This window comes from Labrus mixtus, chromosome 1, assembly GCF_963584025.1.
Source record: "Labrus mixtus chromosome 1, fLabMix1.1, whole genome shotgun sequence".
NCBI lineage: Eukaryota > Metazoa > Chordata > Actinopteri > Labriformes > Labridae > Labrus > Labrus mixtus.
Window position 1 is genome coordinate 19,776,439 of NC_083612.1, and position 12,758 is coordinate 19,789,196.

At 40.9% G+C, this 12,758-nt stretch overlaps 1 protein-coding gene across 2 annotated transcripts in view; it reads left to right on the forward strand.

Annotated features, from left to right (window-relative positions):
* dagla (diacylglycerol lipase, alpha) overlaps window positions 1-11,625 on the forward strand; it is a 31,432-nt gene extending 19,807 nt beyond the window's left edge. The window contains exons 14-21 of one of the 2 annotated variants that reach the window (XM_061037194.1): window positions 163-305; window positions 1,879-1,947; window positions 2,043-2,115; window positions 2,607-2,815; window positions 3,668-3,794; window positions 7,154-7,320; window positions 7,573-7,590; window positions 8,070-11,625. In XM_061037194.1, coding sequence (XP_060893177.1) covers window positions 163-305; window positions 1,879-1,947; window positions 2,043-2,115; window positions 2,607-2,815; window positions 3,668-3,794; window positions 7,154-7,320; window positions 7,573-7,590; window positions 8,070-9,168 — 1,905 coding nt within the window. In that variant the 3' untranslated portion in view covers window positions 9,169-11,625. The remainder of the gene's footprint in view (window positions 1-162; window positions 306-1,878; window positions 1,948-2,042; window positions 2,116-2,606; window positions 2,816-3,667; window positions 3,795-7,153; window positions 7,321-7,572; window positions 7,591-8,069) is intronic. The other variant, XM_061037204.1, reaches the window with a different exon arrangement.
* The last annotated feature ends 1,133 nt before the right edge of the window (window positions 11,626-12,758 follow it).

The following is a 12,758-nucleotide window of genomic DNA, read 5'->3' on the forward strand; positions in this document are numbered from 1 at the left end:
TTCAAGGCTACAGTTGTGCATCATCTCAGCAACCCCCAAGCCCTACTTAATACAACGACTTCTACCAGTAGTTAAAGAGGCAATTAATCAAAGTGCTTAAATCCACTGTGGTGACAGAAGTGTTTGTGTTGTTAACAAAATAACTTTGGCTGTCTCTCACAGAGCAAAGGCACCATGCACTATGGCCTGGTGATAGTCGGGCACTCCCTCGGTGCAGGCACTGCTGCTATCCTCTCCTTCCTGCTGAGGCCTCAGTATCCCACCCTACACTGCTACTCTTACTCCCCACCTGGTGGCCTTCTTAGGTGAGTCACTCCTCTGTATGATGTCCAGGAGAGCATCAGTCATTCTGTTGGAGCACAGTGTGCAGGAAGTGAAATGTTTTTTTCTCTGTAGAGCTGGAGGTTTTCAGTGTACAGAAAAAGGTGACAGTGTGAGAAATGTGATGTAAATGATACTGCTGTTTAATTTGACAGTATAAAGAGGCAGACAGGAAATGAGGGGAGAGCGAGAGAGCGGTATGACCTTTAAGAAAGCATCTCTGGAATCAAACTGGGGGCCTTGCTGTTATGTGTTTCATATCTAGCCATTTGGCTTTCTGTGGCTTAGTCTTCGGGTGTATATACTTTATTAAGTCACCTTATTAAAAATCAAAAGTTGTGGAATAGAAAAAAGAAGAGTTAGACTTTAAAACTAATTTTCTGTTACAGAAATGACTGACAAAAGATGAGGGCAGGGCCAGATCCACCAAGCTTAAACAATGATTTACAACCGTATACAAATGCATGGACCCAGTCCATCAGTCAGAAACTAGACTGTCCTTCAATGTCTCACACAGTGGGATTTTTATTTCACATATATTTGTAAAACTTTTACAAAAAACAAAGTCCTGGTTTGTATATAATTTGCTCTTTTTTAAAATTCAAAACGTATTTGAAGTCTGGCCCAGTGTTTCAGGCTTCGTTAGCTCTTTGTCTGTGTACACTTGAGAACAGCTGGCTGCAGGGACGTTGCTATGCAAATGATGTGGGGAAAGAAAGAGCTTCTAAATGCTTCCGAGCACATCCGATGTTTTATTGAAGTCAAGCCTAGGCAGTTTGTCAGACTTCGGTCAGAAAGTACAGGATCGATGATCAAATAATGTATAAAGAAATGTCAAAATATTCCAACACAGGACACACAGGGTCACTGCATGAATTCAGTATGAAAAGGATGTCACTTATTTGCTGTGGCTTTTAAAGCCACCAGACTCAATACAATTTAACACCTATGGGAGATTTGTATTGATGTGTCAAACAGCGCCCTCCACCACCATCATTTAAAAACCAAATGAGGGGAAATCTTTTCAAAAAACTGTGTTCCTGCCAACAGTAGAGTTTCAGAGATGGAACAATCTATGCAAAAAATCTGATGGTGACTGAAGCTATTCTGAAGGCCCCGCTCATTATAACTAATTAATGTAATTTGGAATTTACAATTTTTTGTTTTATACTCATGGTTCTTCTACAAAATGGGAAATGAGGAGCTACTTTTCCTGCAGGGACAGAGTTATTTTCCAGGGGATTCTGTTCTTGTTTGCATCATTTCATTATGCTGTGTTTGTCTATAGCTTCCAGTGTCAAATCACTTTTTGTAGATACAGTTGCATAAATGTATTCCCTAAATATTTGATGTGGCATAGTGTAAAGTCTATAATACTTTTTCATTTGCTTCAGATGGCCTATGTTTTTTTTTTAGAAGTTTGGAATTAAAACAAATATTTTAACTATGAGCTGACAATGTGTGCAGAGAGACGAGTTTCCTCTCAGCTCACACCCTTTACTCTCTGCACATATTCTGTTTACATAGTGAAACTCTTTCTTTCTTTCGTTTTCCCAGTGAGGATGCCATGGAGTACTCCAAGGAGTTTGTCTCATCGGTGGTATTAGGAAAAGATCTGGTACCAAGGTATCCCTTCTGCTTTATCCACTATACTCTGGTTAACCTCACTATGCTGCAGTATTACAAAATATATATATATATGTGCTGCTGGTCTCTCATAGGCTTGGCCTGTCACAATTGGAGGGTTTCCGACGCCACCTTCTGGAAGTCTTACAGAAAAGTAACAAGCCAAAGGTTGGTCTCTTGACACCGTAGAATAAGACAGACAGTCAGAGAGACTTGGTGAATCTTTGGAGAGTGAAACATTAAGAGAAGGAAACAAATTGTACTCTGCTGATCTTGCTCTGGAAATAATTGATGGAAATGTCTGTGCTGCACAGTTACCAATAGATGACTAAATAGTAATAAGATTCAGTATATACAGTGTTTGACTTGAACACCTAATAGCATCACACATCATGTAGTGTAAATGCTTTGAGTTGTCAGAAAAATAGAATAGCTCTAAACAAGTCCACGCCCATTCATATCTTGTGTATATTGAGTTTTCTGCAGTGGCTGATTTAGGCTTCAACACAGCCTCTCGCAACACTGCAGCTGGAATATCACTGCTGTAATTAAAGAATCATTAAGTTAACCCACTGGCTGCTGCAGTAAAGCAAACAATCTACAGATGACAGAATTTGATTCAAATGTTACATTACATAACGCCTTTGTCTGTGCAACAGTGGAGAATAATTGCGGGAGGCACCAAATGCATCCCAAAATCAGAGCTTCCCGTAGAGGACGAGGATCCTCAGTCTCAGCCAGCAGCGCCCCCCAGCAGTCGCCTCTGGCTCCACCCCAGTGACCTCAGCATCGCCCTTTCAGCCTCCACCCCCCTCTACCCTCCTGGCAAGATCATCCATGTGGTGCACAACCATCCTCCAGAGACATTGTGAGAAGATCGATTTATTGGACTGTGTAGTTGACAGAAAAAATATTCTCAAATGTTGTTCCATGTTTTAGTTAATGTTTCAAAAAGTGACATCAGTCATTAGTTCATGTCTAAAGACATGTCCTTGTTCAAACCATACCTTTTTTTTTTTTTTACCAAATAACTCCAGCTCACAAATGGTCAAGTGGTTAGATAAGTGATGCATGGATACCTCAGGGAAGATTTGTTTCACACCTGTGGAATTAATAACTGGCAGCACGACGGGAAGAGGTGTACACTGAATACTTGTGACAGTGTGGGTTTACAGTGTGGCACGCGGCACTCCTCTCTTCTTTTATCTGCACTCACCGGTACTGCTGCTCTGACTAATACCACATTTTATCTTTATGCCTATACATTTTCAAAGACAGATCATACATCTCAATTGAAAATGTCTATTTCTTTAGGGATTTAATTCTGATTCTGTAAAACCCCAATATAAAACATTCTCAACCTGCAAAAATGGGCTGTAATCCAAGATCAGAACTTCTGAAAAAATGAACATTTTTTTATCAACATACACTCATCTGTCAGGTTAAATGATACTTTCTAGTTGTGTTGTAAATGTCAACTCTTCTATATTGCAACTTAAGGAAAAAGGTATTTTGTGAACAATGTTTTTATTTCAGACCACTTCTGTTAAATGATAAATTCAAAGGAGGACCAGGAAGTTTTTTGATCTGTGATTCGGATTAGTTCACTGCTAATGCTTCTACATGTGTTTATCACCCAAACTGAGGCCAGCTGCACCTACATCGATGTCTGTTCCCCACATCTCCCCCCGTGATTGATAGAAACTCTCTCTATTTGTAGCTGTGGCCAGGAGGAGCCAACCTACTCTGCTCTATGGGGGGACAACAAGGCCTTTGATGAGGTCATCATATCGCCGGCCATGCTTAATGAGCACATGCCCCACATGGTGATGGAGGGCCTAAACAAGGTCTGTTACATTTGTATGCATGCATGTGGACGGTGGGGCTGTTGAATGTATATTCTGAGTACTGTAAATGTATGCATGTGTTCACCATTAACCTACAGTTGTTTTCTTCACAATGCTCCTGTTTAAAAGCATGGGAACGGTTCACTCCTGGTTGGTTTCATGGGTATCCTCTGACCTTTTTCTATGTATGGTTCACAAGCACTGAACTTCTGAAGGGGATTCATGTGTATGTCTGCATGTTTTGGATCCGCTTTGGGACTGCACTTTCTTGTGAGTTCAACGTTTGTACCTCTGTGCGTATGTGTTGTTCCTCACTCATATTAGTGGCTTAGCCGTGTTCCATGTGTGTTGGATGTTGAACAGTTATGTGTGTATATTTGTGAAGAGTGTGCTGTGCTTCTTCTGTAGTATGATACCTCTAATGTGTCTGCAGGTGCTGGAACCGTTTAGTCCCCTGTCTGAGCAGGAAAACGTGGAACCAGAGGAACTGGATGTCAATCAGCATACCTGCAATATTTCTGTGATAACCTCACAAACCGAACTAAACTCTAACCCCCTTCCCTCTGATCCCTCCTCTCACACCAACAAAGACCCACCCTGCCCCGCCTCCCTCACACAAACGAAGCCTGCCAACGTCCCTCTTACTGTGGCAGCTTCTTCTTTCCTTTCAGATCCTGAGTCTCTTCGAGCTTCTCCTTCTCCTCCGCCTCCTCTATCAGACTGTACTCCTCCCTCTGTCGCCCCCCTTCTTTCCAACAGTCCTCATGACCCTCAGGCAGCACTTTCAGTTGCAGATGATTCATGCATTCCTCCACAAACCCCATCAGACCCACCCAGCTCCAGCACTTGTACAGATGTGATTGCTGCTCCAATTTCTGAAAGCCCATCTGATGGGTCTAACTGTGCTCAGATAGAAAATTCTCCTGTAAAGATAGTAACATCACATGGCTCTTCACAAAAAGAGGAAGTTTTCAGTTTAAACAGTTCTTCAGATTCAGTTGTATAGACTTTATTACACTCAGTATTACAACAACGATCCAAAATAAAACGGTTACGGTTAAGGATGTGTTGTCCTGGCCATGAAGTTCAATAGGGGAGACAAACATTTTGCTTAAAACTCAGGATTTGTTGTCAACCTCCTTAAAAGACTGGAACCAACATTTAAATACTCATCTTAGAGAAGTGACAGAGTCTGCCTTTCCTCCACTGAGGGCATCATAAAAGACAGACAGAAATAAAAGCAGCTCAAATGATATAGCAGCTTAGCAAAAGTAAAAAAAACCCCTTCCTTCTAGCATTTTTTCTCTTCCTACTTTCAAAAAAAAAAAAAACAGTGGCTGGATGCAACAAGTCCGGACAAGTTCATTGAGTATTTTCAGAAGATGTTCAAGAAAACCATAGACAAGGGGAATTGAAAGAATGTGAACTGTTTAGAAGGCAAGATAAATCAACATGTTATGGTTGTGTGGTCTTTAACAGGTTTAAAGAGGCTCCTGGAATACATCAGCAGTTAATGGGGTATATGACAGTATCATAATATTTAATCCCTTTAAACCTTGGAGTAGACATAGCCTTTTACAGCCCTGCATGATGAGTCCAAACCTACCTGCTTTCTGTCTTTTCTTAATCAGCTTCCTCATCCAGCTGTCCTCACCCTTCATTCTTCACTGTTCCCCTCACAGCTACGGTACATTTTGGTCAAGTGCTGTGGCGTGAACTTGCTAACCCCTTTTCTCGAGCTAGCTAGTTTTCTTTGTATTCCCAAAGTTGCCATGGCAACCTAATTTCTGCCACATTAACTGCTCTTTCTTCCTCCTTGGCTGGGGTTTTTCAGTCACTGCAGCTCTTCAGTCTGGATATCATCTCTTCCTTTTTTAGAGCTTTTTTCAAAGCACATATTCTTCCTCAATCAGAATCCCTTCAAGGAGCTGTCAATTACTCATCAGCAGCAGGTGGAGCAACGAAGGGGACCAAATGTGTAAATATGGAGTACTCTGCTGACAAATCGCTGCTTACCAAGTCCAAAAAACGTTTTCATTTTCTCTTATTACTGACATTTTATTAACAAAACTCTGAAACCTGGAGTTATATTTATGTTCTCAATCGTGCACCTCACTCTGTGATGTTATGATATACTGTCATAAATTATATATGTTGTGAACCTATGGCTGCAGGGATTCCAGTACAGTCATAAATATTTAAAAACTCTGTCTCTATGTATACATTTTACTTTTGGTACAGAGTGTGCAGTCTTTGTAATATTTTGTTATTGTGCTCATTGTTTGCTGCTGTGCCTTCAAATGCAGATTTGTGGGATGCCGTCTGTGCCAAATATTTGTTTTTCATATTGCAGTCATCTTGTTTTCATGTATCATTGGCTACACTCACCTATGTAACATCTCCATTTTTTCCTTTATGTTCCATAACAACATACACACTTCAAACATATTAAACATGTTTAATTCATATGTTACTAAAGATCTTCAGTCTTTGTATACACTAATTTCCATGTTTTTTGTTTTGTTTCATTGTCACATTCTTTTTTAAACTTTTTTGTCTTTTCTGTTTTGTTTAAAAAAAACAAAAACATATTGTGCTTCCATCAAGTGTTTTAACTCCATTAAAAGTGACCAAGTATATGTAACTGTGTGTCTATGTGATTTGCAGCTAGTGATGTCTTGTACTCACATTTTTAACTATTAACACGGCTCAGTTCTCATCATTCAGCTGGACTCCACTTTTCCTCATCACACTGTAGGTCGGTCGTAGCTCTTGCTCAGGCATCATGACTCCTTTGTGGTTGTTTAATGTCAGATAAAGTAGGTGTACGCTCACCTTCAGATGCTCTTACATGCATCTGAACTACACTTGACTTTTCTGACACTAAAATAATAGATGTATTTATACACACAGCTGAATATAAATGTAGCGAATCCTCTCAATACTGCCGTTAAGCACCCACTAAAGGTGATCTAACTACTCTTGGTCTTGTATTTAATGTGCCAGTGGATATTAAACTCTGTTTTTTTTTTACGTTTCATAGTGGCAAGGATAACGTATCAGTTTATTGTTTTAACTGAACCCTTTTTCTTTTCCTTTTTGAAAAATCACTTGCACTGAGAAAGAAGAGAGCTTATTTTTAAACACTTAATTTTGTGCATCTACTTACTAGAGGAAAATATTAATCATTGTGGTGGTGTGGGGTGTTTGGTGTGGAAAGTAAGCAACTCATCAACCAAATCTATTGTTTAAGTGCCTTAGCAATGGTATTTATACTTTCAAGTATGGGTGGGAAAATTAGATTTTTCAATTTCTGTCTGTAAGTCATGTGTCTGTGTTTACCTCTGTGCCTGTGACAGGTGCTGGAGAACTACAACAAAGGGAAAACTGCTTTGCTGTCAGCAGCCAAGATCATGGTGAGCCCCACAGAAGTGGACTTGAACCCAGAGACCATTTTCATGGACGCATCAACGAATTCCCATCAGCCGACGCCTACAACCCACCACCGCAGGAACAGTAGTGTTCGGTTAGTACACCAGCCATCATTGTGGGTGTGTTAGGTCCTCTGTATAGCCAGTTTTCCTTCTAACTTAATATATACAGAGCAGCATTATACTTCTTTCTAAACTGTGTGGCTCATCATGGGGACATGTCTCATTTAAATTGAACTATCTAGCCAGTACTTAACAATACAACTGCTACTAACTGCTACTTTATTGTTTTCTCAAAATCATTGTTTCTGTCTGTTCCATTTGGTTTAAAAAAAAAAAAAAACAAGACAAAAACCATTGTCACGGTAAGCAAAGCATGCTAATACTAATTTTGCATAATATGCTCCCTTCTCTCAATGCACGCATGCACGCTGTCTGACCACAGACAAGTACCAACGTATGGTAGTATTCAGTTCCCACCTCGCCCTCTCTGGTTTAGTCCCTGTCCAAAATCAATGTGAACTTCCTGCTAGTCAAGGTTGAATTAAGATGTTACCTCTCCTGTAGATGCTAAAACAGGAGCGTATTATGTAACAGGATACAGCCCTGACCTTCCAGTCTCCCTTTATCCCTTTTCTTTCTACCGTTTTTGTACTCTGTTATGTAAGTTCTAACCTCTAGTGTGTTGACTCTAGTTATGGTTTAATACTAACACTTCCCTGTCTCTCCCTATTTAACCCTCTGTAAGTTGTTTTGACCCATCTTTCATGTCTTATGTTTTGGATCCCCTCTCCCTTCCTTTCCCTGTCGCTACTCTCCAACCCGTTCTTCTCCTCTCCTCTAGTTCATGTGCCCAGTCTGAAATATCTCTGGATGGTTTCTCTGAGTGCCCTCCTCCCCCAGTGCCTGTTGTGCTGCGTGGTGCACGTGAGCGCCTGACAGTGGAGCTTAGGGACCGCAAAGCACCGCTGGCCGTCATGGAGAGTCTCTCAGACGCTGAATCCCTCTATAGTCTGGATTCCCGGCGCTCCTCAGCTGCGCTAAGGGGTTCACCGATGCTGAGTTGCCTCCCATTCCCATTGGATGCCCCGATCCCAGAGGAGAACCCATCTCTCAGCTCTCGCACTGAACTATTAGCTGCCGACTGCCTCTGCCAGGAAACGCCAGAGCACCTGGGTGAGGTCGGGCCCTTCTTTTGCCCCCTGGAATCCACCCCAGAATATTCCATGCGGCTGTCTCCTGCCACCCCGCGCTACAGTGGACACCATTCCCCAGCTCTGCTTGACCAGAGCATCCCGGCTCAGCCTTTGAAGCCAGAGCTTAACGCCAACCCAAAAATGCTTCCTGATGGAGATCACCAGGAGATTCCTGGTGTCTACAGCCCGGGAAGCACTCCGAATGCTCCCCTCAGCCCACAGATTAGTTCTAGACAAACGAATAGAGAAAAAGAAGACTGGGAGATGGATATATCTGAGAAACAGTTAGGTGCAGAGACAGGACCAGCAGCTTCGTCTCCTCCACCACAACTTTCAAATGGAAACCCCAGCCAGGCGGTGCTGGAGTTTGCCCAGTATTTAGACTCTCTTTTCAGATTGGATGGCAGCAGCTCTCCGCCTCTTGACCTGTCTGACGGGGAGTCGGAGTCAGGAAGGGGCTCCCTCGGACAGGGGGAGGGTCTGGGAGATGGACAGCTACTGGATGACAGACAACTTCTTGCCAGAGCAACACTGGAGCCTAACCTCGTCCCTAAGCCCCCACGCACTTTTGCTGGATCTGCCGACCCTTCTTCGGGCATCTCTTTGTCCCCTTCCTTCCCCCTCTCATCGTCTGAGGAGCTCAATGACCTTTCGCCGGGCGAGGGTACCCTGCCAGCCATTCACTCCCTACGAACATCTCCCCCTTGCCACTGTCCTGAAGAGAACACACTATCCTCTATGGTGTAATGTGCTCACCGGATTCCAGTGTCCTTTGCTCTGAATTGAGAGGTGCAGTCATCAAATTTCAAAACATATCACAGTATATGCATGCCGTGGAATGCAGTCACTCATTAATATCTGATGACAGAACTCGACTGAACAACTTACAAACTATTTCCCATTTTCAGGTCTGTCCTTCAAACGCTGTTGATAGCATTTTCACACTATTGCAATGACTGAGATAAAAAAAAAAGATACCTCTCTCTGCATGCCAGGGGGCTATTCTGCTTTTGGGTGAAAATAAATAATTGTAGCTTCACATTGCCATTCCAAAACAATGTTGTCTCACCAACTTTGGGACACATCAGCAGCATTACATCAATTCCCTGATGTCACAACATCGGGGAATCGAACAGTTACGTGAGCAGGGAATACAAAACACTCCAGAGAGAGGTTAGTATCGGCACATCATCTGGGTTGATGTACCATTTCACTTTTTTGCACCCTCAGCAGCTCCAGTTTTTATTTGAGTTTTCTTTTTTTTTTCTTTAAATCAGGAATGTGAAGATCGACATACTTGTCAATCATACGAATGAGAAGATATTATGAAATGTTCCTCAGGTCTATAAAGAGTTGACTTTGAGAAAGAGAGTAAGTGTGTTACATTGGTGAGAAATCATGTGTCTTAAAAATGTAGTGATTGTGACAAAGTTATTACAGACGCCTATGGATGTTTTTGAGTCTTTCGGTTACTCTTTATAGTGCATGACGGTTTTTTTTTCCCTTTATTTTTAAAGAGAAGCCACTAAGATTAACATTTAGATACTCTTGCACACATAATTTTGCTCAATAAACCCCCCTTTGCCAAAAAAAAAAATACATTGTATTGCCAAATGTATTTATGAGATGTAATTTTGTATATGTATATGGATATTGCTTTATATAAACCCAAGCTACGTTCAATATCTCCTTCCCTCACCATCCTGTTGGTTCCCATATAGACTGTTACAAAGCAACACCACAGAAAAGATGCCATCCTAACCTTAAAACACTGCCGTGGCTTTCATTTTCACAACCCAACCTCTGGAGCTTGGGTTTACATCAATAATGAACTTCCTATTAGTTCTAGTCTCATAACTACTCTACCTTTCTCTTTAGGGAGCTCCTAGCAATTTGCCCGGGTTAGGGTCTGCATGCTTTATGCATTTCAGAGTAGCATGGCCGGTATAGAACAAGTTTTATCATTGCGTCACAGTGAATAAGCTCTAATCTTATCCAGAAATAAAGATATATGTGAACTTCTGAGAGGCTAAAAAATAAAGCCTGTGTCCACAGACAGGACCAAACTGCGTCCCAGGATATTGTTTCTCTTGTTCTCAAGGTGCTCACAGTCATCATGGACGTCAAGGTGTTTGCTTCCCTTTAATGTAGTTCATCTCAAATATTATTGAGGTTGAACTGATCGAATAAACGGGCTGGAACATCATGGATGCTAATTTTTAACCAATTTATGGCAAAAAAAACAATCTTCCATATCACTCTGGGTGTAACAGGTGGCTCACAATTTGTATTATTTATTACCTTTAATGTTATCACTTTTATTGCTATATTTGATGGTATTAATATCCTTATTGCTCTTGCAACAGATTGGTTTGATGTCAGTGGTTTTTATCTAAGTTTTTTTGGGACAGCGTGGAGAACTTTTTAGACTTTCCCAAATGTAAGGAGTTCTATATTTCAGCTTTTTTTCTGTCCGAGTTTAAAACGTATTTGACATTCTTCCATGGCATGATGACAATATGTTCTTTTTACAAATGTTTCATTTTTGGTGAGACAGGCTGCATAGCGACAGCCTACTCACAGCGACCTCTGGTGAAACGCCACCGTCAAGTCTGGAGTCACCATAGTGATCTGCATGGTCTCTGTACTTGGAATAAGAATGCCTGTGGTTAGTCACAGCAGACACTTCCAGCCAGTTTTTAGACTGACACTACTCACATCATGCTGCCAGTCCTAGTAGACTCTCACAGGATAAACTGGTTGGGCCAGCAAATTTTCTACATTTCCAGTAGCTTTGCTTGCAGCAGGTCATACACTAAAACTGCTGAAAGAAGCACTATAAAACTTTCCACCATAATGTGTACAGCACCATCTTAATGTAATTATTTATGCAGATGTCAAAAAAGGTGAATTCCAATAGAGTCATGTAGAACTATATATCAATAAAGAGATAATGACTTAAGATAAAGATATCAGTATTGCCATATAAAGAAAAAAATCCATCTGAAAGTTATTTATTCAAACTATTGGCAGATTTATAAATTGGTCTATATTGATAGAGGAATAATCCAATGATGTCTTGTCCATGTTTACCTGGTTTGCTTCCCTTCCTCTCCTGCTCCAAAATGCGAATGTATTTTATCCCTCCCCCAAACTGCCCTGCCTGTAATTGAATAAACTGCAAACTATGAAAGTAAAAATATATATCTGTAATTTTTCTTTGAGCGCCTATTACTAACAACCTCTTCACTACTTTCTATAAAAAACTGTACCTTCCAGGTTATCCGGCTCGGCTTGTTAACCTTGCATCTACAGATAGTTGAGCTACATTTTAGCTTGAGTATGAAACAGTATGATTGGAGTATTATGTTTGAATGAGTATGGTTCTATTGTGCATCTTCTGAATTTGTGTGCATGTTTAAGACACATTCGTGTTCAATTTGTGAAAAGCAATTATTTTCAAAAGAACAATCTTTGAGGCTATCACAGATACACGAGGGATTATGCTGTAAGAGGGAAAGGTTCTTTAGGCTTTAGAGTTGATGTAAAGAATGTGTCATCAATTTACAACTGCTGAGTGCAGAAGGAGTGTGGGTAAAGATGGTATGAGTTATTATGAGCTATATTTAAGCCTAAGTGTAGGTGCAGTGTACTACAAGTATGCAGTAGGTCTGATGGGAGATGAAAATCTACTGTTGAGCTTTGTGGAGGTGTGATGGGTCCAGATTATGGAACAGCGATGTCTGTTCGATAACACACCTTGAGCCTGTCTCACCAAATAGAGTTACCTGCAGTGAGAAAAAAACCTTTAGTGTGAGGGTATTGTACTGCCTACACATGCCCCTAGCTCAACAATTTGCATGCTCATGTCTATTGTATTAATTTGTTTATCTTTATTTATACATAATGCATTTTAACTACTCTGACAGAAGAGTTGGCTTTTTGTAAATCATTCTTTATTGTTCAGCTCAGCAGGGCAGATTATCAAAGTCTGTTTATAATTAAACCAGACTTACTTTATTTTATGGTTTACTTGCCGAAGTGCCCTTGAGCAAGGCACCAAACCCCCTCCCCACCACCAGCTCAGGAGCGCCCGCTGTGGGCCGCTCCGTCACTCTGGCTTCTCTCCATTAGTTCATGTCCATAGGATCCTGTTTCTGCATGTGTGTGTTCATGACTTACAGAGTGTAAAAACTGAAATTCAATAAAAGTAAATCTTAATCAATAAAAGTAAATCTTAATCTTAATAAATTACGATGAATACATTAATTACCCCAGTAGCCTATAACCTTGTATTGTTTATGCTGTAGCACTAAGATTAAATGCAGGAAATTAAT